This window comes from Arvicola amphibius, chromosome 12 (genome assembly GCF_903992535.2).
Source record: "Arvicola amphibius chromosome 12, mArvAmp1.2, whole genome shotgun sequence".
Taxonomy (NCBI): domain Eukaryota; kingdom Metazoa; phylum Chordata; class Mammalia; order Rodentia; family Cricetidae; genus Arvicola; species Arvicola amphibius.
In genome coordinates, this window is record NC_052058.2 from 71,479,064 (window position 1) to 71,504,522 (window position 25,459).

At 39.6% G+C, this 25,459-nt stretch overlaps 1 protein-coding gene across 1 annotated transcript in view; it reads left to right on the top strand.

The window, feature by feature from the left end:
- Pla2g4a (phospholipase A2 group IVA) overlaps positions 1-25,459 on the top strand; it is a 147,046-nt gene that overhangs the window by 13,155 nt on the left and 108,432 nt on the right. The window contains exon 2 of the mRNA XM_038349437.1: positions 15,193-15,293. Within this exon, the coding sequence (XP_038205365.1) occupies positions 15,261-15,293 (33 nt within the window). The 5' untranslated portion in view covers positions 15,193-15,260. The remainder of the gene's footprint in view (positions 1-15,192; positions 15,294-25,459) is intronic.

Genomic DNA, 25,459 nt, shown 5'->3' on the forward strand with positions numbered 1-25,459 from the left:
TATTAATCTTATTGTAACTTGTTATGCCATGTTCTGTTGATATCCCTGAGAGGCCCACTCTTTTCTGAACAGAAACTAGGGAGGAAGGATTTCGGGAAGACGGGAGGTAGGAGGGAGGTTGCGAGGAGAGGAGGGAGGAAAGACTGAAGAAGGGGTGTATAGTATGAGAGAAAAAAAAAAGAAAGGAAAGCTCAGCAGCACAGAAAAACAGTTCAAAAAATTTAAGTAAACATAAAGTGAAATCAATTTGATCAATCTATCAAAGGTTTACTTGAGTTTAATATGGGGAAAATTAGTGCTAAAACTAGTAACTGCTTATATATGGCTTGGTTTGTTATTCTAGAGTCTATGAATAGGGAGTTCTCTTAGGTAATTCCAGCACATGGCTTCATCTATCGTCTGGGTGGTTTCCCCAGTTTACTATGAAAAGTCCTCATTGGCTTATCCATCCTTTCATCAAGAGAAAATAATCAATCAGTCCTGGTCCAGCTAGAGAACTGGGGAAGGAAGCACAGCATTCCCTATGTTGTTCAGAGTCAGGGCCACCACTGTGTGAGGAAGTATCCTGCTCATGTAGAGCTATCCCGTAGAGATAGATGCTTGGATCTGAGCTAGAAGATACAAGAGGAGGGTTTTCCTCTCAGAACATTTATGCAGAACACTGAGTGGCAGGCAGGCAGCGCCAGGAGTTGGAGAGGTTTTAATGTCGAGCCTTTACCTCATGGAAACATTTCCTTTCCTCCTTCCTGTGCGTATTAGTTGTTCGTGTGTCTCTGAGGTCTCATTTTAAGCCACTGGACTCTGTTCGTTCTCTGAAACTCTGGCGTGGGCTCTGTATGTGGTTGTGGGTTTAGAGTGAACATTTAGAAAGACAGATATGAGAGTTTAGGAAGAAGCTTAGAGACCTAACAGAAATTAGAGAGAAAAAAAAGCAGTTCCAAAGAAAGAGCATGGGTTCTAACACATGGCACCAGGTACCTCCCTGTGACTTGCTAAGCAGGCCCTGCAGCTATGCTCCTGTGTACCAGGCTTTCTCTTTCGTTTGGACCACCAACCAGCTCCAAATCATGACACAGAGATTTCTTGTTAGTGATAAATGCTCGGCCTAGCTTTGACTCGTTTCTGGCTAGCTCTTTTAACTTAAATTAACCTGTTTCTGTTCATCTACCTTTTGCCTCCCGGCTTTTTTTTTTCTTTCTGTGTATCTTATGCTACTTCTTATGTCTGGCATCTTGTACTGGGCATCTCATTCCTCTCCTTCTTCTTCCTTAACTTAGATTTCTCCTCCTATTTATTCTCTCTGCCTGGTAGCTCCACCTATCCTCTCCTGCCTATCTATTAGCCATTCAGCTTTTTATTAGACCAATCAGCTGCCTAAAGCAGGCAAGGTGAAACACATCTTTACATAATTAAACAAATGAAGCATACCAAAAGTAACAAACACACTGGTACATAGTTAACCTAATATTCTGCAGGATAAACATATGCAACACATTTTTGACTAGTTAAAACAACATAGCTGGGCTGAGAAATCCAACTAGTTAGTAACCTGTGCCTGAGTCTGGGAGTGCACATTTATGTTTCCTGGTAACCAAAGAACCTCCCAGTCTTTCTATGCTAAAGTCACGTGCCTGGGGGACATTTCTTATACAGGTCTCATACATTTAACTACCTTTATTTGCTTGTTTTGAAACAGGTACTAGGTACTTTTGGCTGACCTGAAACATGCTATGTAGACCAGGCTGGCTTTCAACTCAGTGAACCACCTGCCTCTGTCTCCAGAGTGCTGAGATTAAAGTCCTGTCCCACCGTGCCTGGTGCATTTATGTATTTTGATTCCTTTTGTTCTTCATTTTTCTCTGCTTGTGGTCGATAGAAAGCTTTGCTTGGCTTTAGTTAAAGAAGAAAAGCATCATCCAAGTCATTCAGGAACAGGACTTCAGCACTGCCTGAGTGGTTATGCATGTCTGGGAAGGATGCTGAGGGACACAGGGGCAGGAGTTTTTGTTTTCCAAACCCCTATTAATCCAGCATAATAGAGAAAACTGTGGTTCCAGCATCGGACAAAGCAGTGACCAATGTTTTTATTTTTTAAAATCTAGTGGATTAGATCTTTAAGCACTTGGTATTTTTTTTTTTTATTAAAACCTCATCATTGATCATAAGGAAAAGCATACCATCCTAGTTGCTTAACAAACTGACCAACTCCAAACTTCTCAGAACTCTCCACAGAGCCAAATGCCTCTCACAGTGTTGAGGCAGTTTTGGAAGAGCAGCAGCGTCACAGACAATACATTATCTTATTCATTTCATTTGCTTGTGGTTTACATACATTTGCTCATTTTATCCTCCCAGTGAGTCTGTGAGGTAGAGGGCCACTTCCTCATTTTATACAGCAGAATGAATAGAGGGCTGGAGTGGCAGAATGGGAGAGTGGGAGAGGGAGCAAGCAAGCTCTGAGAAGGTGGCACTGTGTTCTGAAGCCTTATGTCACTGCCTAGGAAGTGTAATCCCTTTCCTTCTGGCCACCAAATGCCACAGCTTTAATGGTAACTATCTTCTCCCCTTTTTAAGTCACCCTTTGCAGACAGACAGAAGTGACAACGCACTTCAGACTAACTTTGTCATTTTTATTCACTCTTTCTGAGAAGCCTGTGTTGCTCTGACGTGACTAAATTGGCTTTGATCAGACGTTATGGTATTAATCACTCGTTGAAAGCCACCAGTTGCATGGCACAAGCGTGTGTGTGTTGGGAAAGTGGATCTAAATTCTCCTCCTCTCAGTATTCTGGAAGTCTCTAATTATAGGGCACAGAAGAAAAGGGGAAAAGCAAGACAAAAAAACCCCAGTCAAACCATGAGCTTCGTATCTCTTACTGCACACTTGGTAGATAGTTTTTTTTTTCTCAGGAAGACTGGTTATTTAGCCTCGCTAGAAGAAATGAGGGAAAGCCTTCTGTTTTATGAGCATTCACTGTAACAGTTGTGCAACTTAGTTGTAGTAAGATTTCCAGGTCTGAGCTAATTGTGGGGGTAAAGGCATTTTTTTGAGTGGTTAGTATGGAGAGTTGGGCAGAGATGTCTTAATACCACAGAAACCTAAAGTATCTGCTGCCGTTACCGTCAATAGCAGGAGGGGAGAAGCCAGTGAATGGAAGCTGCTGCCTAACCAGAACTGCAAGTGGGATCACTGACAGTAATTACATCCTGAGGAAAAGTGACCATATACTAACCAGGTTCCTTCGGGACAGCTTTGATAGTTCCTGGAATGAAAATTGTGCGTAAAATGAGGTCTATGACATTTCTTTTTACAGATAGGGTCTCACTATGTAGCCCTGACTGACCTTGAACTTACAGATCCACCTTCCTTTGCCTTCAGAGTCCGGAGATTAAGGGCATGCATCACCACAGCCCCCATAACATGCACTGGATTTTAAAATAAACTAGACACAATTAAGATAAGAAATCCCTAAACTGTTACGCAGAGTTCTGGGTGCCGCTTACTAAGTCCCCCCCCTCACCCATTGTACATAGCCAAAGTAGACGATCAAAGCCAGGACACTGACATCGGTACAGTGTTCCAGAATATTATAATACGCAAGTATTACAGGCTTTATTCAGAGCTTTACAGTTCTTACAATTATTCAGTCTGAAAGCCATTGACTTTTAACTGGAGGTCAAATCTTTGCTGGTTTTATTTTTTTGAGAGATTATCTCACAGTGTGGTCATTCTTTATTTTTTTCATTTATCCATATGTTTATTTTTAGGCTTTTAGTAGTGTATATAATGATTTGCTTCACTGCTACATCTTCAAACATGTTTATAATGTGTTTGATTGTATTCATTCCTCATTACCTCCCATTGTTTTTTCCTGCTTCTGCTGGTCTCTTTCTTTTTGATGACTAGTATGTGTACTCCCTTGTACTTTCATGTTTTATTGCTTTTGTCCTTTTCTGTGAACCAATGGATTTCGTTAGAGTTACTTATAGGAGCATGGGAGAAGGGCTATTTACAGAAACATGGGAAACTGACCAGTGCTTACACTACTCAAGAAAATGTCTCTCCTCTACTACCTACTAGGAGGCTGTAGGTTCTCAGAGAGGAGCAGGGCCTCATGAACCCCATCCTACTCTGTGACAAGATGTTCCTGTCCTGATATTGTATGTGTCTTGTATAGGTTATCACAGATGCGGAGAGATCAAGAGGATAATGACCATTCATGCCCAAAAGACAGCCTTCCACACACTCTACCCTTTCCTCTGGCTCTTACGTTCTTTCCTTCCTCTGTTTTGCAATGTTCCCTAGCCTTTGGGAAAGGTGCTAAGGATGGCTGAACATTCAATGATGCCTGACACTTAGCACATTGACCAGTGGTGAATTTATACGTCATCTCTACTCATTGAAAATGGACGCTACTTAATCAAAGCTGACACCAGCACTATCTATGGGGATAAACATAAATATTGGTAAGACAATTTGATAAACCATCATATCTACTTATGAAACCAAACCAAACCAAACCATGGTGTCATCCCCATCAAGATCTGTAGCCTCACCAACCACTGGCTTTTGATCATGTTTACAGTACCAGACATGACTTCTCTCCTATGGAGCAGACCTCAAATCCAATTAGAAAGTATTTGATTACCCCATAAGAGTCATGTCACTATTGTGCCTTGCAGGTTGGTCATACAGCACACAGGGTCCATAACTGATTGAGACTATTGATAATTCTTTCCCACCAGCCCAAGAACCAGCACAGCATCTTTTAAAGCTATGAAAACTAGCTTGCTAGAAGGAAGAAGCATCCCACTCAGTTCCAGCTTGAGTTCCCTTTGTTCTGTTTCCAAGTATGTGGTACCTTAAGCAATAGGATCTTATGATTTAGTTCTGGGGGGCAACCAATAGCAGATACAATAGCTCACAGGGTTCTCTCTAACCAGACTGATCTTGAAACTTTAGGTCTCCTGACTCAGCCTACCAAGTGTTAGGTTTACAGATATGTGACACCTCATCTAGTTTCACATTGATTGTTAGTAGAAATAGGGTTGGGTTTCCATCTGCCATATTAGTTTCTGTTTTTCTATATCTCATTTCTATATTTACTTATTTTTATTCTTCTGCTCCCTGCACTCTGTAGTCTGGTGATCCTGTTTTGAGGAGGGGGTAGGTGTATGGTGATCCATTTAAATGATTTTGTTAATATTTCAATGATAATTTGAGTGAGTTTGTTAGTAGTTTTAGGAATTAAGCTATATGTATTAATTTATTACAGTTTTCTTCCTATAGCTATTAACTTAGTTCTGTAATTTTTCCATGTAGCTGCAATTCTTCTCTTATTTGTGCTATTGTTTTTCCAATATATCGTATCTTCATGTGTTATAAATCCAGTGCTATTGCATTGTAATATATTCCTATAAAACTCATGCCTCTTACAAACTGTAGAAATAAAACTAAAAATTATATTTATAGACTATCTGATATTATTCTGCATTTTTCTGAGACTGGTATTCTTAATTTATTCCTCTGGGTTCAGACTAGTTGGTGTCTTTCCCTTCCTCTAAAATAGCTACATTTATCATTTCCCTCTCTGTGTTATAATTTTCATGGATACATATGAAATCTACATATACACAGCCTCTTTAAATTAGCTCAGTGTAATTTTATCATTTTGTGGAATACAGATAAAAGAAGAAGATATATTTGTCTTTACAAGTTTTAACTTTATTGGCACTTTCTTTTTCTTTGTGTAAATTTGTGTTATTGACTACTGTCAATTCTTTTCAGTCTGAAGAACTTTCTTTACTATTCCTGCCTCCTCAGCCTTCTTCCCTCCCTTCCTCACTCCCTCCCTTCTTCCTTCCTTCTCTCCCTCCTTTTCTCCCTCCCGTTCTCCCTTCTTGTTCTGACCGCCAAGGCCTCGTGCATGTTAGACAAATGTCCTAATGCTAAGCTGCATTTCCTGTCCTTTAAAATTTTACAATTGTTTTTAAGTTAGCATGCAAAATAATGGGTTTCATCATGATGTCTTCATTTATGAGTCATTATACTTGGTCCCATTATTCCTTTTCCCACTATTCCCTCCTAACTGGTTCTCTTTTCTCCATCAGTAAATGCTCCCTTTTCTTTTCTTATTGTATGTATTCCATCACCCTCTTTGTTTCTCACCTCCTGTAAGGTTGCTTCCTTCTCTTTTCCTGATAAACTAGAAAGTTTCTGGACACTAAGCAAACTTATAAACACCACCCCCATACACACTGAGTTTTAGGTTCAGGTTCTGCATCTTTTACTAGTTTATTTTACACACACACACACACACACACACACACACACACGCACAGACATTCTTTCTTTGTTAACTACTATGCTGATGTATTTGTTCATATCTCTGAAAGATAGTTTGGTGACTATGGTATGTTTGGTGTAATAGTTTGATTTTTTCAGTACTTTGGACATGTGGTTCACACTGTCATCAGAACGCTATTGGTTCTGATAAGAAGTCAATTGTTGATCTTTGATTTTTCTCATGCATGAGCAGCTATTATATTTCTTGCTCTTAAATTTATTCTTTATAATTTTTGAATTTCAATGGTTTGGCTATGTGTCTTGGCATCCGTCTTCTTTGTGTTAATCCAGTTTGGAGGAACTCAGCTTTATTGATAAGTTTTAAAATCAAAATCAGGGAAATTTCAGTCAATATTTTTGCTATTCTTTTTCTTCTCTTTCTCCTTGGGACTTTTTGTTGTATGATTCACACCGTTTTTGTGTCCTTTTTAAATTTATTTATTTGCTTTTAAGATCTTGTTCTTCTTATTACATTTATTTGTTTAGTGTATTTCTGTGTGTGTTTTCCAAGGAATTTGTGTGGAGGACGTCAGAAAACAGTGTGCAGGAGTAGGTACTTCCTCCTACCATGTGGGCTTTGGGCTTTTACCTCAGGTCCTCAAGCCTGGTGGTGCCTTTACCAGATGAACCAGCCCTCTTATGGCTAATTTTGAAAATGATTCTAGGTTGCACATCAAATTATGTATTATGGAAATTATATATTATGGTGTCTTTTGATTCTGATATTTCTTATGGGCAAGTTATTGTTACTGTTTGTAGTGATATTTGTATTTTAATAAATAAAGCTTGCTGAAGATCAGAGAGTATAACAGCCCCACTGGTCAGCCTTACAGACCAGGCAGTGGTGACACACACCTTTAATCCCAGTAGCTACACCAGTTTGCCAGAGAAACCGGGAAGTGTATGCCTTTAATCCCAGCCCTAAAGAGGAATATAAGACGGGAGGAGACAGCTCTCAGACACAGTCTCATTCTGAGATTCGTGGAGGCAGAATCACCATTTTGGACTGAGGTAGAGGTAAGAGCCAGGGGCTGGTTGTTTTGCTTTTCTGACCTTCAGGTTGAAGCCTGCTTTCTCTCTGGGGTTTTAGTAACTGTGCTGCAGCTGTTGATTTGTTTTAGTGACTTCAGTTTATTGCCCACCTTCTTGCTTTCACTCTCTGTGTTGTTTTCCCAGGCTTCTGTCTGGGTTAGCAAGGCTTAGTTGTCAGCCAGTGTTTGGCAAAGATTTACTTAAGCATCTTAAATGAGCACATCTCTGCTATGATGTCTGACTTGCATGTGGCTTGGAGAATGCTTTCTAAGTTCAGGGAGTTTATAAGTCCCTGCCTACTTTTTCTTTTCTGTGTTGGACCCTCACATAGAATCTCCATGTTCACTCTCTTTCAGCACATCAGGAATGAGCTGGACCTTACCAAGGTCTCTCTCAACCAACCTTTCTCTCTCTGTTTTGTTGGGGGTTATCCATGGAGCCTCAGACATGCCTCCATTTGTCATTTTTAATTTTCTGGATGGTCTATTGTGTTGTCCCCAATAGTGTAGATTCCATGCTAGTATAAGAATTATCTGGTGTTCACATCTGTGATCTTTGCTTTCTCTGACAACTTCTGGGGTGTGGAATTTTCCGTGTTCTGCCCAGTTCTGACCAGCAAGGTGGCAGAGCTGTGCATTCTCAAGGCTGCCCTGCCTTCTTGGTTGGAACTTCACACTGAGGAACTGGGGACGGTAAGGGCAAGGCCTTCCTAAAATGTCACAGACCTCCATTGTCCCTGATTCTTGGTAGACTGGAAAAGTGCTGTTCATTTGTCCTGTGTTCTTTCGTTAGTTTCAGGGTTCTTAAGTGAGTGATTGTGACATTTCTGCTTTGTCAATGTTTCTACAGCAAGAACTTTGCAAATTCCTTTCTCTGCTATTCTAGAAGTTAGTCTAACTCGATACTCAACCCTCAAGTGGAAACTTTAACCAAGACTCTAAAATAGTTTTTTTTAAGATTAAAAAGAATAAAAAATGGATTATTGGTATACTCTATATATTGTGAGTGGGTTGTTGTTCTTGTTGTTGTTTTGGTTGACTTTTTGTTTTCTGAGACAGAGTCCCATGTAGCACAAACTGACTTCAAGCTCTCATAGCTGACGATGACCTTGGACTACCAATCTCCCTGCTTTTGTCTCCCTGGTACTAGGATACAAATGTGCATCACCAGTTGATTTGCTTCTGGGGCCTGGAGTATGGATGCAATGTGACTGTTTGATTTCCCACCTTGACTGCCCCTCACTGATGGACGGAAGCCTGTGATAGTAAACTGAATAAGCCCTGGCCTCCTCTAAGTTTCTTTGTTTACCCCAGCAAAACAAATGAAAAGAGAGCAGAAGTATTAGATCAGAGGAAGGGAGGAGGAAAGAAGTCAGTGACCACACTTTTCCCTTCCCACAATTGGTCCTGGCTTCCACTCTAAATTTAGAGGACCTGGCATCTAAATCGATGAGTTCATTTTTGTTTATTGCAAAAGTTAACAAAAGTCTTCTAAGGCAGCCTGAAGTTTCATAAGGGCAGGAAAAAGTTTAGACTTGGATAGAATTAAAGGAGAAAAGAAAAAAACGGAAGTTGTTCTAGGACTAAAGGATTAATGCCATGAGTCATGTTTGCCTAATATCTAGTTATCTTGTAGTTCTTAACCTTGTAGGTTGAGAGAGGATGGGGCAAAGAGAGATGGGGAGGATTTATTAATATTAGTTGTATACATGTATGAAATTACCAAAGAGTAATGCAAAAAAAATTAAGAAAGAATATTGGTTGTATAATTTACCAGTTAACTACTTGGAACAGATTTCCTGCCTTTGACTTGAGTACCAGCGAAGTCTCTGTCCAGGTCTGGCTGGAGGATGTGGTTTTGGCTGATATTTGGATGGTGAACACGGTAGTTATGAATGGAGTTACTGGATATGGAAAGAGGAAATAAAATTGCTGACATCAGGCCTTGGGCCCCGGCAAAACATTTCCTCAAAATGAGTCGTCATCTCACTTCTTGTAGAATTTTACTTGTTCCTCTTTTTATTTTTTAAAGTGGAGACTAATTTATAGCATCTTTTGCTATTTAAATATAGCTAGGCATGAGCAAGAGGAACACTGAAAAGTTGTTATTGTGAGAACTTCCTTTATGAATGCCCTTGGCATTATTCCTAGTTCTGTCCATCACACGTTCATCTATTAAACACATCTTTATCCTGGATCTGCTGTCTTGTAGGCATCATGCTGTGCACACAGAACAGCTGCACAGACAAGCTAAACATGGTCTGTCTTTAGTTCCTGAAAGGAAGGTAGACATGTTGGAAGAGGAATGAAAGACTTGAAGAAGTCTAAAATACAAACAGAATCGAACATGCTCTGAAGGTCGCAGGTTGTTTCTCTGTGGCAGTGACCTTGAACCTGAGCTCTGAAACTTGGGTCTAGTTTAGCTGGTGCACAATTGCTGTCTACAGTGGCCTCTGGGATCTGGCCCTATTTGCTTTCTAACCTCACATTCAACCACTTTTGCTTTGGTTTTTATTTACCAGCCACAGGACTCCTCTCACTTCCTCTTCATGCCTGCTGAGAACATTTTATTCTAAGCTCACTCTGTCACCCTTTGTGAACGGCCCCTTTCCAGAGCCTAGCCTTAGGAGACTCTTGCTTTTTCCTCTTGCAATATTGATTTTTCTCTTTGCTCTGTAGAATCTGAGTTCCTACAGAGATGACCCGCTAGTCCAATTATCACTTTACTCTTGGGACTTTGGAATATGATTGCTATACAGTAGCTGAATATTCTAGTTGAGTGCTTGTTAAGTAAAAGATGGTCAGAAGAAATACGTTATAGCTTTGCATTCAGGAGTAGAGCCTACATTTGAGGAAAGGAAACAAAACCTGGTTGTAAATAGAAAAGAGGAAAGAAATAAATGAGGAAGTAGATTAAAATCTAATCTTGATATCTTTTAGATCAGTGTTTGCCAAACTGTTGAGTCATGAAATCAATTTGGTGGGCTGCTCTTAGAGTTCAGTCATATGGGGCGACACAAATAGTCTATGTTGTTCTTAGTTAAAGTATCGTGTTAAGCCTCTTTCCAGATACGTTTTGTATGTCTATGTACCCATGCATATTATAGTATGGTAGAAAAAGGTTTTCCTGTTTTAGCTTGCAGTAAATAAGTATGAAAGACTCATTTACTGGTCAAGTTAAGAATGTAGAGATTGTAGAAGTAGCAAAGAATGCAGTGTTGTGTGACACCTGATGCTTCTATGTTACTAAAAGCAGTATCACTTCCTAGGATTAGTGTCTTTTGTTGGAAAGGCATCCTCAAATCGATCTCCTTTGAGAAACTACTTAAGGTGCCCTTCCAACAAAAGACACCAATCTGAGGGGGTAATATGGCTTTTAGAAACATAGAAGCATTAGGTGTCACATAGAACTGCATTTCTTGCTAACTCTGTAATTTCTAGGCTTGTGTAAGGCAGGAGGAGCTCTGCCTTGTTCACTGTCTTGTTCCTAGTCCCTAGCAGAGGCTTGTACTTAGCAGTGACATAACTGTTGCATGAATAAAGAGATGTCTGTAGAGACATGTTTATATTTTTCTAAAGCTGCAGTTTGTGAATGGAGCCACTCTAGAAGTCTGATGGCCACACACACGCTATGCAGACATTCTACCACTGAACTTCCTCACAGTCCACCCACAGTTTCTAACAGGAACAATTTTGGTGAGATTAGCAGTCATAACCCTCTTTACTTTTGTAGACTTAATTACGGATCCTGAACACTATAACAAAACCCCAGTAAGACAAAAAAATGTACCCAAACAAAACAAGACAAAAACGCATTAAAAACATGGAGTCTGTCTTGTGTTAGCCAGCTCTTCCCTGGCGTGTTGTTGCCCTGGAGTGAAGTTAATATACTCAGTGACATTTTATTGGAGAAAACTAATTTTCTTTTTCTCAGAAGGTATCAATTGTAAATAGCTTCTTAGCTAGGTGTAGAACTCTGTATCTGTTTCCCCTTCTCAGTGCTGGGATTTTGTGTTGTTTGTACTTGTGCAGATGTTGCGTATGTTGTCACAGTCTCCTTGAGTTCATAAGTGTGTTAGCCTTGTTGATTCGGAAGACACTGTTTCCTTAGTCATCCGCCATCCTTGGCCCTTAAAATCGTTCCCCTTTCTTTCCCCATAGATCCCTGAACCTTGAGTATTTGATGACGTCATCCCACTGATGGTTTAGTTCCCCAAAGTCTCTCACTATCTGAGCATTGTCCGGTTGTGGGTCTCTGTGCTAATTACCATAAATTACAAGAAGAAGCCTCTCTGATGAGGGTTTAGTGATGCACTCATCTATGGTATAGTAGTGTGTCTTTAGGAGTCATTTTATTCCTATGTTCATTTAGCAGAATAATAGAAAAATTTCCTTTAGGGCCCATGACTTATTTAGTCTCAGATTCTTTTCCACTTTTGTAGTGTCAGGTATGGGTTCTATCTTATAGAATGAGTCTTCAATTCAATTCAAAACAGTGGCTGGTTACTTCTATAACATTTATATCCATTGGACCAGTATATCTTTCAGTCACTGTTGTAGGTTGCAGGGTTTATGGTTGAGTGATGACTACTTTTCTTCTCTGTTACTGTGCGTAGTACTTTCCAATACCATTAATGCTAGTCAGTAGGCGTGAAGCCTCTAGTTAGGACCCAGTTCAATCTCTCCTTATTTTCTAATGTGATATACATAAGGAGATATTACATCTTTATTGTGTAAACATACTTTGAACACACAAAAATATCAATGCAGAAACATCAGTTATAATGAGAGATCAATTATGTTGATCATATTTTATTTTTTAGCCTTATTTATTACTTTAAAATTTAATTATGTGTGTATGGTTTTGTCTGCATGGAAGTATGTGCTCATTTAAGTACAGGTGCTAGAAAAGTCCAGAAGACAGTGTTGGATCCCTTTCAGCTGGATTTACAGGTGGTTAGGAGACACCCTATGTGCTGCTAAGAATTACAAAAGCAGAGGGCCAGACAGCTTTTAAGTGCTAAACCATCTCACCAGCCCCTGTTGGCTTTTATTTAATTTTACTTTTTTAAAAATTTGGCTAAGTTGCCCAGATGGTCCTGAAATTCACTATATGGCACAGGTTGACCTTGATCTGCTGATTGTTCTGCCTCAGCATTTTGGGTGCTACTGTTTTGAATATTTATTGCTATACCTGGGTGTTACTATTCGTTAATAGAGATAAAATATAATAGCAGTAGCTTAAAATTCCTGGTAATGGTAAATGCTAAATAGGATTCTATCAACTAATGAATTTGTGACACAAGAAATATATGTCTATAACATAAGTACAAGAGTCACAAATTATCCCATAGTGGATAATTTTGCCTGTTTTTTTAATGAAGTCATTCCTTCCTTCTATTTTAAATGCTATGTCAAGAGTATTTAGAGGCAAGACAGAGACATAGCATAACACAAGAGAGAAATAATCCTGGTGGTATGTTTGTGATATGTGGATAATCAGGAGAAGTAGTAAGAGGAAAAAGAGAAACATGAATCAGCATTGACTAGCAGAGTAAGACAGGGTTGTGGTTTACAACCTGAGGCTGGCTCTTAGCACCACTGTCTGAGTCTGCTTTTTTATTGCTATGATAAAGACCAAGGAGAAAAGCAGCCAGAGGAGCAAATGGTTTATTTGGCTTCCAAGTCCGAGTTACAGTTCATCATCTAGGGAATCCAGGGTAGGAATTCAAAGCAGGAACCCAGAGGAAGGAGCTGAGGCAGAAGCTTAATATACTGAGTATTCTGACATTAGCTGTCTTAGGGTTTCTATTGCTGTGAAGAGACACCATGACCACGCCAACTCTTACAAAGGAAAACATTTAACTGGGACTGGCTTACAGTTTAGAGGTTCAGTCCATTATTATCATGATAGGACATGACAGCATGAAGGCAGACATGGTGCTAGAGAAGGAGCTGAGGTACTCGCATCTTGATTGACAGGCAACAGAAAGTGGTTTGAGACTCTGAGTGTAGCTTGAGCACAAGAAACCTCGAATCCCATCCCCACAGTGGCACACTTCCTCCAACAAGGCTATACCTACTCTAACAAGGCCACACCTCTTAATAATGCCATTCCCTGTAGGGGCCATTTTCTTTCAAACCACCACATTAACAATTGCATCTGTCTTCTTTTTAAAGTTTAAATACAGGGTTTCATATAGCCCAGGATGACTTCAAACTCCATAACAGCAGATGACCTGAAATTCTTAATTAGATCATATCATGCTCCCAAGTATTGGCATTATATATGTGTGCCACTACATCTGGCTTTTGGAAACTAAATATCAAAATTAGTTTTGGTGGGGTCAAACGTTCACACTCTAGCACAAAGTTACTCGATGATAGGCTCATTATCATCAAAAACTTTTTTTGGTAGAGAGAGAAAGTTGAGACAAAATCTCATGAAACCTGAGTTCAGGCCTTATGAGCCCCTCTCCAACCTTGAAATATTGATGAGCTTGGTATTAGCAGGTAGTTACTGCTGCTGTGAGTCTCTAAGTGCAAGAGCCATGTCATGTTCAGAAGACAGTGTTTCACATATTCCTTCCCAACCGTCGGCTCTTATATTCTTTCTGCTTCCTCTTCCACAATGTTCCCTGAGCTTTAGGGATGCCCCATTTAGGGCTAAGAATTTAGTAGCCAGTTGTTCTGAGCACTTTGACCAATTAAAAATGCTGCCTCCACTACAAAAAGAAGCTTATCAAACAAGGCTTGAGATCAGCACTCATATGTAGTTTTATTTAGAAGTCAGTTTTATATGCCTGCATAAAAAAACAGCAGAGTAGACACACTCCTAGAACCTCTGACTTCCTCAGCCCTGGAGTTTTGATCAAGTTGACAGTACCAGACCTAAATTCCCTCCTGTGAATCAGGCCTTGAACCAGTCACAAGAAAGCAATTGGGCACCTTTATAACAGTTATTCCCGTATTACATCCAGGGACACACCTTGCTTGCAGGGTGTCACAGCTGTGTAAGAGCACTGATGACTTTTTTCTTCAGCAGACTGCATATCTCCTTCACTGAATATTTTTATCTTAATTTAATTATGGAAAAGATCCAGAGAGTACTTTTTCTATAAATTATTATTTCTACGAAATGTTTGCATGGTGGCATAAGCCTTTAACCCCAGCACTAGGGAAGTGGATCTCCGAGTTGGAGACCAGCCTGGTCTACAAAGCAAATTCAAGGACAGCCAGGGCTACACAGAGAAACCCCACTTCAAATATAATAAAACAAAATGTATGTAGGTGTGTGTTTGTGCTAGTGAGTGTAGATATCCGTGAAGGTCAGAAGTGGGCATCATATGTCTTGTAACTGGAGTTACTGGTGGTTGTAAGATGCCTCACGGGGGTCCTGGGAAGTGGACTCAGGTCCTCTGCAAGAACACTACAGTGCTGTTAAGGGCTTAGCCATCTTTCCAGTCCCTCAAAAAACAATTTTAATTTCCTGAAATTCTGGAAATGGCTCATCATATACTTAACAAATAGAAGCAAACCAAATCAGCAGCAACAAAACTTTCGAAAAAAAAAATGAACAAATAAATATGGAAGTTAAATAATAGCATCAATATATGCTTAGCATCCCCCTTCAAGGTGTGTGTGTGAGTGTGTGTGTGTGTGAGTGTGTGTGTGTTTAGTCACATATGCAGAGAGCTCAGTCCACCTGATCCAATCAGGTGGACTTTCATTGCCCAACTTATCTACTCACCGTCACTTACATCTTGGAACAGGATCCAGAATGACACTTAATGATGACGAGTGTTTGTTTTACAGGCTTTAAAGAAGCGAAGCGTCCCAGAGAGGTCCAGGAAAGTGTGAGAATCTCTGCAGCTCAAGCCAAAATGTCATTCATAGATCCTTATCAGCACATTATAGTAAGTATTGTATTCTTTCTGGGAGGGAAAGCTGATATGTTCAGTGTGTGTGCGTTTGTGCATGTTTGCACATGTGCTCATGCATGTGTGTGCACATTTCTGGTGTTACTAGTAAGGCTGAAACTTTAAAGTATTTATTTAATTTATATTATATTCATAAGCATAATGCTGTACACTAGGCAATGGCACATTATAAAACAAACTCATGTCTTTTGGTTGCTGTAAATCTTCAGGGAAATAAAGGATTTAGAAAAAAAAAGATGACCAAAACATCTGTAACAGCAACAAAATTCATGGAACTAGAAAAATGTTAGCATTTTGCATTTATCAAAGAGCATAATCACATGTTACTTTGTACACAAAGGACAACTGAATTTCTGAGTTTAGGACTGTAGGTTGGTATGCATCTCTACGACAAATAATTCTATAAACTTTCACTTAGCTAGAAATGCTAAACAAATTCCTCGATGGTTGGCTACTTTTTAATGAAGAGTTGACAAATTAAAATTTTATTCATTGTGATTTTCTGTATTTCACTGAAAACATGTAGTCTCTCTTTTGATTAAAATACAAACTAAACCAAAAACAAACCAAACAAAACAAAGGTGAGATTTTCTGGCTGAACTCAGCACATGAAATTCAGCTAGGTTTCAATGGACTGGAGATTGATTTTTTTTTTGAGTATTGATCAATAATCTATGGCCTCATTTTCACTTAGTGAAATACTCCTGTCTTATTCATTCTTCCCGAGTTAGCCTTTTTTTCTTCCTGGATTAGTAATTCATATATTATAGTTCTTGCAATGCTTCCTTTTGCTTCACCGAAAACTGCTCTGCCCTTCCTTCATAATAATGCTTCTCAACAGTGCTGTCTCGTAGTAAACTCAATGGAATTCTGACTTTTCCTCCCCAGCCCTGCTGGCCATTTTCTCCTTAAAATTCTCCTGAGATTTTGTTAGTTTTCATCCCCTTGGTTACTTCTTAATTTTCTTTTATAATTGTCTCTTTCTCTACCTTTTCCCACTCCTTCCTCTCATTTCCCCTCATCCTAGAGATGCGTTGCTAAGCTAAGCTTGCGACAGATACACACACACACACACACACACACACACACACAAACATATACACACACACACACACACACACACACATTCCAACAAGGGACCATCATCCAGATAAAAGTATCCATTATTAATAAATCCAAAGATTGGTTCATGTCTCTTATAGTCCATAAATCTCTTCAAAGAAAACTAGTATGTCTAACGTCATAGGTACCATTTGTCCCCCCATTTCTCTAAACATATGGATTCAAAATATATATCAGAGATTGATTCATGTTGTTCTAACTAGAATTCCACATGTATATTGTTATGTATTATTTCATTAACTGAGTATATTGCGAACTATGTGCTCTACTGATAGCACCATATCCATTCTGTATGACAGTAGGGATTTGCTGCAATTTAGACAATGATATGTGTGACTTGATTTATTGTTTATTTGTGTTGGTCTATTTGTTTGTGTTTGTTCTAGTACCAAACTGTCCTAGTTACAAAGTTTGAAATGTATATCTATGGTATTATATATAGTTCCTTTCCAAGACTAAAGATGATTATTGATTATTTTTACTCTTGAATCTTCACATAAATTTTGGAATCAGTTTGTCAAATCACATGAACATGTGCATATGTGTGTACGCGTGCGCGCGCGCACACACACACACACACACACACACATTTTCTTCACTCCTGTAATGATTTTAGAGAACAATATCAATGTAGAGTTGATATGACGACAATATTGAGATTCTCAATCTATTAACAACCCATAAACCTAGATCAAAATGAAATTTATTTAAATCATTTTTAATTTACTTAGTACTATGTTGTAGTTTTCTTTAAGAATTCTTATATATACATATATATATGCATATAAAAGTTCTTATATGTGCATATATGTGTACATGCACATGTAATACTGATGAATATACATCTATACTAATTCTTGTATGTATACACATATATGTTTTTCTTGATATTATAGTGTTATTTTAAAGGCATTTGTAAAATTTGTTTCTTTAATTAGTTTTTGTGGGTGTTCAAATGAGAATGGCCCTCAAGCTCACATGTTTGAATATGGAACTCCTTAGGAAGGGTCTGGAGGTGTGGCGTTGTTGGAGGAACTATGTCACTTGGAGTGTGAGTGGGGATTTCAGAAGTTCAAACTTGGCCCAGAGTCTTTTTCTGTGTACTGTGTGTGCTGACCACTACTATGCTTCCTGACATCATGATAATGGACTAAGTCTCTGAAACTGTAAGGAAACCCCATGGGGCTTATGTAAGAGTGCCTTCAGAGCACTAGTTCAGTAACAAAGACAATTTCATCTTCATATATCTTAAATAGAGGTTAATTTTGATTTCTCACTCCATCACCCTCAGAGAGATAGGCATATATATCAGATAATTTAGTCACACTGGTATTTCTCAAACTTCCCTGAGGAATCTGACCTCTGTAAAAGACAAGCGAGGGTCTGCATCCTTAAGCTTGTTATGAGATTTAGTTCGCAACTCTAGTGTTTGCACTTTTAATTCCTTCTACCTATAAGCACATGCTGTGGGACAATGGTTTTACCCTGTAAAGATGTGTTTCTTGTACTTGTTTAATAAAATGCTGATTGGCTGGTAGCCAGGCAGGAAGTATAGGCAGGCAACCAAGCAGGAAGTAAAGGCAGGACAATGAGAACAGGATATTTCTGGGAAGAGGAAAGATTCAGTCTGAAGTCATCACCTAGACACAGAGGAAGCCAGACACAGAGCAAGCAAGATGTGACTGCCTCGCCAGAAAAAGTAGCAAGCTGCATGACTGACACAGACAAGTACTATGGGCTAAGATAAGTTATAAGAGTTAATAAGAAGCCTGAACTACTAGGCCATTCAGTTTATAATTAATGTAGACCTCTGTGTGTTTCTTCAAGCACACATATTGCCATTCATTGGATGCTACAGTATAGCAATCCCTGTCAACAGCACTGGGGATACAAAGGCAAACCTAGCTCGCGTGAGCTTGTCTCCTCCCTCTTCCTAAATAGCTCCTCATACTTTCATATGTATATTTTGTTAAATCCTGATTCTACTCATTATACTAAAATATGATGTTTGTCTTTGTCAATAGCACAGATCTTTTATTTTATTTTTATTCTTTATTTATTTATTCATCTATCATCTATCCTGTCTGTCTGTCTGTCTGTCTGTCTGTGTGTGTGAGACAGGGTCTCACAATTAAAGCTGTGGCAGGTCTAGAATCTACTACATAAACTAGGAGGGCTTTGAACTCACAGAGATCTGTTTGCCTCTGTCTCTGGAGTGCCGATATTAAGTACATGCTTGTAGCTCTTTTAAATGAAGAGGATTCTATGAATTCATAGGTTTTTTTTATTTTCTTGGTGCTGTGTGGTCATCATAACAAAACTGTATAGATGAAAACATGCCTCACTCTGGTTTTCACAGGAAAATAGTTTTCTATTAATTAATTTTGGATCAGGATCTTGCTATGTAACTGAGACTGGCTCAAAGCCCATGGTGTGTCTCAAGCTAACCTTGAACTGACGGTCATCTTCTTGTCTCTGTGGTGAGATTATAGGAGTGCTCCACAATACTAGAAAGAGCCTTTAAAAATATATTACTAAACTCTTTCAGTATAGAGCAACATGAGTTAAAAAGGGAGGATGGAACAAAGCCAGGTATCCTGTAATGAGCATTTGGTACCAGACAACTCAAAAGTTGGCTGCCCTAAGGGATGAGGCTTTTCAAACTCTACCTCAGTGTTGGAGAATACTGTGGGCTCCTGCTGTGTTTGCAGCCACCAAGCTCTCTTGCTTTTAGTGGCACTGGCCTATAACATAGAGGTAGAGCATGGGGAGATAAATGTGTGATAGAACTACCTTTCCATAATTCTAGAGTTATTTTAAGGGGTTTTTCAATAGTAAAGATATCCATGCCATTAGAATTTCTTGTCACGTTTTTTTTGTTGTTGTTGTTGTTTTGTTACCATGGAAACATTAAGGAGAGATCAATAATAATGCATTTCTGAAACTAAGTGGGGTGGCCCACTCCTGTGATTTCAACACTTGGGAGACTGAGATGTAATTTCAACACTTGGGAGACTGAGAGACAGGAGGGTATTGTGAAATATTAAAGATATGTTACGTTCATTGGTGCTGAGGAACATTTGTTTAATGATGCAAGGAAATATTGTATTCTTTTATGTTGTATTTGTTTAACTCTGTAATGCTGCATTACGTTGCCTGTCTAAACACCTGATTGGTCTAATAAAGAGATGAAGGGCCAATAGCTAGGCAGGAGAGAGAGAGAGAAAAAAAGAGAAAGAGCAAGGAGTGAAAAAAGGAGGAGAGGAGGATACCAGAAGCCAGCCACCCAGCTATCCAGCTAGCCACAGAGTAAGAAGGGAAGAAAGAATATAGAATACAGAATGGTTAAAAAGCCCACAGGCAAAATACAGTTAAAAAGAAATGGGATAATTTAAGTTAGAAAAGCTGGCTAGAAACAAGCCAAGCTAAGACTTGGCATTCATAAGTAAGAATAAGTTTCTGTGTATTTATTTGGGAACTGGGTGATAGGGCCCCAACAAGTGTGTGTGTGTGTGTGTGTGTGTGTGTGTGTGTATCAAACCAAAACCTACTACAGGATGGCTAGCATGGACTACATAGAGAGATCTAGGATAGCCTGGGCTACAGCATGAGTCTCTGCATCAAAAAACGAAAAAAAAATCATAGTTTCTATCTTTTTCCTTAGAAAATAAATCATAGCCTTGCAGCTTTTTATACCACATATTAGCAACAGAGGGCCACTGCCCACATCCCCAGAGATGAAGGCTAGCCTTTTATTAGAGACAGTCAACCACATGGATGTGCTAGCATGACCTAGTATGAGGAAAGGACCTTTAAAAAGGACACTTCAGGGTGTCTAAAATTTGGACAGCTATTTTTCCAGATCATTACAGTAACATAGGAAAACAAAATATCTACCAGTACCAAGTATGAGATCTAAGATTTAATATTCCATTGGTTGTGTTGGCATTCCTAGTTATGTGCACAGGGGCACTGGGCTCTGCCTTCTGGAATGCAGGGTATAAATAGAATCCTCTGTGGTGTCTGCCTCATGAGGTTCTCATAAATAATACATTACTGTGTGCACTACGTGATTTCTTTTAAAATGAAAAAAAAATCCAGCAGGATATTTCTGGGACTTCAGAAAGTAGCATGCTGCTACTGAGAAATAGATATGAAAGTGACTAAGTTGTACTTACCAAAACATAGGACTGTATCCAAATATTAGTAATGACTTATTATGACGTTTTGAACACTAATACAATCTAGAAAAATGAGGAGGAGGAAGGTTAGTGTGTTGGACTTCTTCAGCAAACAGAGCCCCATGACTAACTAGCTACAATACTGTGGATCCATCCAAATGACTACAAAGCCTTTGAAACCATATCACTTGCCCTCTCAAGATGGAGACATAGTAGATGTGGAAGTATAGTAATTCAGTGCTATTATAAAGGCCTGCCTTAATTTGATTTTCTGTTGCGATGGTGAATGACTGTAGCAGAAGCAAGTTAAAGGAGAACGCGTTTGTTGAGCTCATAATTCCTGGCTAACAATCCATGATTATGGGAAACAAAGATGGAGGAAACTGAAGTATCTGGTCACATCCACAGTCAAGAGCAGAGAGGACGAAGACATGCGTGTTTGCGCTTGCTGAATTTTTCCACTTGTACATAGTTCAGGATCCCGTGCTTAGGGGTAGTAAAAGGGAATGGTGCCACCCACCGTAGGCAGGTCTTCTCATTCAGTGAACACGAGCAAGATAATCCCCACAGACACATCCACAGGTGAACCTAATCTAGATAGTCCCAAGTGAATCTACGGTGTCAGGTTCACAATTAAGGTAAGCCATCACAAGGCTTGAGAATGAGGTGGAGCTATGTTAATCCCAGCCTAAAAATTCATCTTGAATAAGATGAGACATTTCAGCTCAAACAGTAAGACAAGAAAAAGAAGGCAACATCTATCTTCTGTCCAAGTTCGGTGAATAGGCTGGGTGATGGATGACCTACCACAGTGAGGATGGTGGTCTACTTTAGGGACTCCACCAGTTCTAATTAGAAATCATGTTAAATTGCCTTCCACATGATCCATTCCAGTTGATGACTCTCCTCATGTGCCCATGTCTGCCCACAAGCTTCCTTTTAGTGACAAAGTGCAGAAATTACAATTAATATTCACAGTTCTGCTTTTGTTCTGTAGATCATATTTCAGAAATCTATATGTTACAAAGATTTTAAATTTTATTTTTAATTATGTGAGTGTCCTTGTGGGTATGTTCATGTGAGTTCAGATATCCAAGAGGTCAAGGGTGTCAGATTCCCTGTAGCTGCAGTTAAGGGTGGTTGTCAGGCACCTGATGTCAGTGCTGGAAACCAAACTCTGGTCCTCTGCAAGAGCAGGGTGCCTTCTTAATCATTGAGCCGTCTGTCTAGGCTGAGGCTATCAACTTTTATCTTTCACTTCCTAAATTTCTGTTTGGTTCTTTGTAACAGTGTATCCAGTTTTGTGAGTGCCAGTCCAAGTGGTTGGATTTCTATGGACTTCCACTTCTTGAGATTTTAAAGGAGTTCTATAGTGTGGCCATTAAATGAATAGGTCCATCTTTGATTCTTTGGCATGGTGTCATACCTCTTCATGCCACTAATCACTTCAGAATTTGTGCTCATCATCCTGAAGAAATCTAAAGGCAGAATTATTCCTTGAGGACAGGAATTGGTTTGCCTCTTTCAGAAGCTACTGTGTAACAGTTTCCTGGGGACTAAACATTCCATTTCACAGGGAAGCTTTTTAAGCCAAAAGGTAACCAACTCAAAATAGCTTCAGAAAGTTCCTGAAACTGACCAGATTCACTAGGCCCCCTTCCTGCCGAAGTAAGCAATAAAAGCTGCAAATAAGACTGAGATACCAGCCTAGCTGCCAGGAAGAAGACCCAAGCCCAGTGGTGGTGGTGCATGCTTTTAATCCCAGCACTGGGAGGCAAAGGCAGGTGGATCTCTGTGAGTTCAAAGCCAGCCTGGTCTACAAGAGCTAGTTCTAGGACAGGCTCCAAAGCTACAGAGAAACCCTTTCTTGAAAAACAAACAAACAGACAAAAACCAAACAAGCCAAAAAACAAAGAAGAAGCTCAGACCCACTGAGGCACCTGGAAAGGACACTGACCAGATTCACTTTGCCCCTCCCTGCCAGAGTAAGCAATCAAAGCTGCAAAGGCTCTTAGTTAAGCCAACCTGCAAAGAAGACTCGCAGACCAGAGCAACTGCCTAGAATGAGGTTTAAGACCAGAGTCACTTGGAAAGGCCAGTCTCCGAAAGACTGCCTACATTGTGCTTCGGGTTCCCAGCTTTTGTTAGTTAGTGGGGTGAGCTCTGGTGATGTGGCTGTCTTTCGTTCTTTTCTGCTCCTGTAAGTAACCCCAGTAAAACTCACTCACCAAGTTGGGCAGTGGTGGCATCTGTACGTTGGCCTGTCACAGACTCCCTGTCTGGGGTGAATAGACTTGTGGCTCGTGACTCCCCAGGAAAACTTTTGGCCACACTGCAGATGCCTGGAGAAACTGATAGTCTGGGACACACTTTATCTCAGTTCCAGGGTGTTTCTTTTCTGGGTAACTTAGATTACATTAAAATGGGCTGCCAGTACACGGGAAGGCTTTATATGTTATCCCCATGGTAGAAGTTGTGTAGTTTCTTTTTGTTTTGTGTTTTGTTTTGTGAAACAGCCTTATGTAGCCGGGGCTGACTTCACGTCTACTGAGTAGCTGTGACAGACACTGAGCTCACAATCTTTCTCTTTCTGTCTCTCAAGTGCTGGGATTTAAAAAAAAACTGAGTTTTTTTTCTCCTTCAATATCATATCTATTGTTCATATTAATCAGTTGGGCATGGTATTTCCAAACATCCAGACAGCATAAACTGCACATATCCATTTTATCTTCTATTGTCCTCCTCATAGGCTCTACCCAGGCCCCGGTTATCAGTTGGAATTTTAGTGTCACCATGTAAGGGAGAATGTGTGCTCCCATGAGAGGGAGACATGGATGATCATTCTTTTACGGAGAGGGAAAGGCACAGGCTGCTTGTCTTTGTGTGGCACTGAGCATCAGGAAGTAAAACAGAAAATAACCAAGAAAGGTGAAGGTAATAGTAGGGCGGGGGTATGATTTTTTTTCTTTCTTTCTCTCTCTCTTCCTTCCTTCCTTCCTTCCTTCCTTCCTTCCTTCCTTCCTTCCTTCCTTCCTTCCCTCCTTTCTTTTTGTTTAAAAGAAAAGAAAACAAAACAAACCAGCCCTACCATCATTTGGAGCTGCTAGTTGCTGAACAAAGATCCCTATCTCTCCCCTCAGTAGTAAGATTCTGTCCACCCTTAACCATACCAACAGCCTTTATTATCTTTAATGTACTAGCACCCTTTAAGTTAGGCTTTGGTTAAAGTTAAAGAGTGGCATCTGAGTAGAGCAAAGCACAATTTACATATGGAATCTCCCTTCTCTTCCCTCTGATGAGTTTTAGGATGGTTGCTTTAGATCTTTAACAGTAGAAATTTCAATGCAGTCAAACCATTTTTGGTTTGATCTAAGTTGGTTGTCTTTTTCAGTGGTAATCATCCTAGTTACCAGTGTCAACATAGTTGTACAGAATCAACTGAGTACACTATCTTTTTTTTCCTATTGTTTGGTAAATTTTAATTTACTATGGAAAAGATTAAGGATGAGGACAGATAACCATAGTAAGGTAATTCTAGACCTGCAGGCAAGGCTTAATCTCGGTGACTGAGTCAGAAGATGGGGCTTAGATTTGACATCTCAATAGAAGCACAGCAGCTTTCTCTGCCAGCTGCTGCCTAGCACTGTCCTGAGTCACTGCTTTCTCTTGGAGAAGGTTGGTGGTGAAGTCAGTGTCATTTCCTTTGGCGGCATCCCCGAGCCATAAGCAGCTGTCTATCATCTGAGTCGGAAACCAGCCCAGACTAAGCTACAGAGATGGTTCCGTGGGTAAGGGCACTTGCTGCTTTTCCAGAGGACCTGAGTTCGGTTGCCAGATAGCAGCCAGGGGGGCTCACAGCCGCCTGTAACTCCAGTTCTAGGGCAATCAACTCCCTCTTCTGGCATCTCTGAGCACCCCCACATATATGGCATAGTCTCACAATACACATAAATATAAATTATTTAAGATACTAAAGCCTAATATAATTTATAGTATTATGCACACACACACACACTTTTTTTTTGTTGTTGCTTTGTTATTCAAGACAGGGTTTCTCTGTGTAACTTTTGAACCTGTCCTGGCCCTAGCTCTGTAGACCAGACTGGCCTCAAATGAACAGAGATCTGTCAGTATCTGCCTTCTGAGAGTACTGGGATTAAAGGTGTGTGCCGCTATATCACCTGGCACAATACGTATTATTTTTATATTGTTGTCACTGGTAGGGATTTTGGGAATAGTGAGAAGCAGCATCTAGTAGAATGCCTAGATTGTGATGTGCACTTAACACATCCTTGTGATTTTAACATTTTTCTTCTGCTCTTTATTAACTAACACTTGATTTCAGTCTACTTGGAACAACTTAAAAGTTAAACTAGGAATAGATATAAAAGTATTGCTCATAAGTTTCATATTACGGGGGAATTTCAGACATTAAATATTTATATGCTATTACATGTTCAAGGGCATAAATAATCATAGATCATTGGCAGGTAAGCAAGTTTACATGTAAGAATAATTTACGGGTTTGATCTTGCTTTCCTTCTTTCTCCCTTGGTCCCTCTCTCTATCCCTCCCTTCCTGCCTGCCTTCCTTTCTTTCTTTTAGCTTAGGGCTAGTTTTGAACTCCTTATTTTCCTGTCTCCATCTCCTGAGTGCTAGAAACACATCTATAATAACTACTTTTGAGGTATCTTAGCTAGAACAGTTTAATTTTCTACATTGGACTTTCCAAAGCAATTTTCATGCCTAGGTATATATTTCTTCGTTCGTTCTTCATTTCAGTGGAGATGTCCAGTTACTAGAGCTTCATTTGAAGAAAAATCTCTTGCATTGGCCCAT